This window comes from Loa loa (assembly GCF_000183805.2).
Source record: "Loa loa unplaced genomic scaffold supercont3.1095, whole genome shotgun sequence".
Lineage (NCBI taxonomy): Eukaryota > Metazoa > Nematoda > Chromadorea > Rhabditida > Onchocercidae > Loa > Loa loa.
In genome coordinates this window covers 1-3491 of record NW_018109275.1, presented here as the reverse complement: position 1 = coordinate 3491, position 3491 = coordinate 1, and the positions used below count along the sequence as shown (strand labels likewise).

The following is a 3491-nucleotide window of genomic DNA, read 5'->3' as shown; positions in this document are numbered from 1 at the left end:
TGATTTTGAGTAAAACAATTACTATTAATTAGCCTTTATTGACTTTTCCTTTTTTTTTTCTAAAAAACTTCTCGTACAACAGACACCGAAATATTTTTTTAGCTGAATTCATTTAATTTCAATTTTGAATCCTTATTGAATTTAAAATCTAAAAATTTCAAATTTTAGTAAAGCGAAACAACTTTTGGAATTTTCATGTAAATAAATATGAAAAAAATGTTTGAATGAATGAGTGGATGAGCACTAAAATAATTATTAATTATTAATTAATATACAAATGCATTAATGTAACTAAGTTTTTAAATGAGACTGAAAAGAAGTTTTCTTTTTTAAAATTTCCAATGTTCGTTTGTAGAACGAATTATTAAACAATAACTATTAATTAATACTTGTTTCCATTTATTGCCATTAATTTGCTAATAAATTTGAACATCGCTTCATGCTAACATCATTACACTTCTAATTCCTTTTCTATTTTATGAAAAAAAAAAACGAAATTTTTTTGACTAGATTTTGAAAAGTTTTACCATTCACCGATACTACCTTATGCAATTATTTAACTAATATTTCCTTATAACATAATTATTTAATTACTGTTTCTTTAAAGTATAACTTTTTAATTAATGTTTTCATACATTGTAAATATTTAAATTAATATTTCCTCATATTATAAGTAATATCTACTTTGATGACACTAAAATATTATCGAAAGTACAAATTTAAGTATTTTGATTTTAATTAAGTAAAAAATATATAACAAGAAAAGTAAAATAAAATTTCATTAGTTAAAAATTAAAAATTATAGTTGCATCGTTTTTAGACAATTTTTTATTCCTTTTTTTTTTCTCTTTCATCTCTCTTTAGATATTTAACTTTTTAAATTTCTCTTTTTCATCCTAACATATTTACATTGTAAATGATATTAATCTGAAATTGCTATAAACGTTAATGAAATTACACACGATGCTTCAATTAATTAGCGACATAAAGATTAATTAATACAAAGATTAATTAGCAATATTACAGTAATAGGAAGTGATGATTGGACAATAAAATGTTTGGATTTAATGATTTTGATGTTATATATGTTACACAATTTATTTGATTTATTGATCATCTATATCTAAGCCAAACGAAAATATGATGAAAAGAAAAATTGCAACTGATAAAAGTATTATTATTACTTTTTTTTCTTTGCATTGTTAAATAAAATGTTGCATATTTAGTTTATCAGTGATATTGTAAACATTTAAGAAAGCAAAAATGAAATTATTGATATATCTACTTAGATAAGTGCTATGAAAATTATCGGAGTTATTGGAGAAGGGAGAAGAAGAAACGAATAAAGTTTAATGATGTTACTGTTAATAATATTGAAATGTAATAAGGATCAGGTTATAATCATTTCAGGTTTTTGTAAATTTTAATTTATTCTTATTTGTTAGCAATTCCAAACTTACTATCTTTTCAATTTATGTGGAATTTTTTTTTCAACTTATTTTTGATTTAATCGCTTTAAATGCTTTAATTTTGAAAATGATATTAAGTTGATCGACTTGACAGAGTTCTATGAGTACTATCCGTTTTAATCAAATTTCAAGTTTTCCTAATGATAGATACCCAAAATAGTTTACATAACAAGTGTGTATTTCAGATTTTATCATTTAGCGATAATTTGTTTTACGAAACAACAATCAATCTTGAATTACTGATAAAAATTGCTGAATTTAATTGGATAAGTAACGAATCTTTTCATTCACCCATTATAGTAATGATGAATTTCAATTCGGTAAAAACTTTAAATTATTTTATTTAAGTTAATTTAAACATAAATAAAATGATCTTAACTTGTATGAATCAAACAACTAACCGATAGCAAAATGAGTACGTTGTAGCTGATAAAATTTATCATTGTTCAATACATCTGTGCTATTTTGCAATACCAGTCCATGGTTATTTCCATTATGCAATAATTTTTTACATGAAATTTTATTTACATCCAAAAATTTTTTGCTCCAATACTCTGATACGATGCATCATAACGTATATATTCACATTCTGATATATCATTGATTACAATAGTCGTTTCCGATAAACTACCATCATTATGATTAAGAAGTTTAGAAGCACATCTTTCAAATTTTGATTCTGGAAAAAATTTAATGTATTACTGAAAGAAAAGATACTGTTAGGATCAATTAATTTAGATACAATAAAAGATGTTGAGATACTTTCTTCATCGTTTCACAATACTACTTTCTTGATTGTTCATAAATGATCAAAAGTATTTTCTAAGATTTAGATGATGGGAATTTTTCATCACCTATGACAATTCACGTGCAATATCTTCTTTTCTTCTTTCTTATCTTCAAAAAAAAAAAAAAAAAAAAAAAATAGAAAAAAGAAATTCAAAATGAATCTGAGCAAATGATAATAACGTTTCACATGATGCAAAAATTCAAATGCATCATTAATTCGAAGGTCAAAATAAGAAATTAAATCAAAGAGAAATGGATCGGTTTTTTTCTTCTTCTAAAGAAAAAAAGCTATTTCACACGATCCAATCAAATGAAAATTAAAAATTTAACGATGAACATATTTCGCTATTTCGCAAATAATTATATGCAATATTTTTAATGGCCTAATTATGCTGATTTTCTCAGAGTAGTTATAATCAGAAAAAAAGGGAGGAAAAAAAAAGAAAATTCTTCAGCAGGGAAAAAAGTTGGAATGAAAATACAATTTTAGAACAAAAAAAAAAAAGAAAAATTGGAAATAGGGAACGAAAGGAGAAATGATAGAAAATAATGAGAAATTCCCAAAAAAAATCCACATTGCTGCTAATCATTGCTTGAACAAATTAATTGATTAAAAAATTTAATTATTGCAATTTAATTGCATACTCCTACGCAAAATGCACCAAAAACTCGTCGAACAATCATTTCAAATATTATTTTATAAAAGAAAAATAAGGATTCGAAGAAAATAATTCTATTTATTGTTTATATATATACAATAGAAAAATTTAATTAATTATCAAATTAAAATTGAATAAAATCTACAGTTGAAAAGAAAAAGAATTAATTAAATAGATGGGTAAATACCCAGCAAAATGGTGAAGATGACGAATAATTATGCTGAAAAAAACCGAAATGAAATGTCGTTTTATTGATATAAGTGGCCTTTTTTAATTATTTATATTTGACTGCATGAAAAATTCATTATTACTACTACCATTATGATTAGTACTATATCATTATCATGATTACCAATATATCATTAAATACCAAATACCAATATATCATTAAATGGTATTATTATTATTACTATTATTATTATTATTATTATTATTATTATTATTATTATTATTATTATTATTATTATTATTATTATTATTATTATTATTATTATTATTATTATTATTATTATTATTATTATTATTATTATTATTATTATTATTATTATTATTATTATTATTATTATTATTATTA

The 3491-nt window shown here is 22.1% G+C and overlaps 1 protein-coding gene across 1 annotated transcript; it reads right to left on the bottom strand.

The window, feature by feature from the left end:
- Positions 1-1993: 1993 nt before the first annotated feature.
- Positions 1994-2148, bottom strand: LOAG_13721 (hypothetical protein; the record flags this gene model as incomplete). The annotated part of the gene is made up of 1 exon (XM_003149227.1): positions 1994-2148. A coding segment is annotated over one exon (155 nt), but the record flags the coding sequence as incomplete, so codon positions are not given.
- Positions 2149-3491: the final 1343 nt, after the last annotated feature.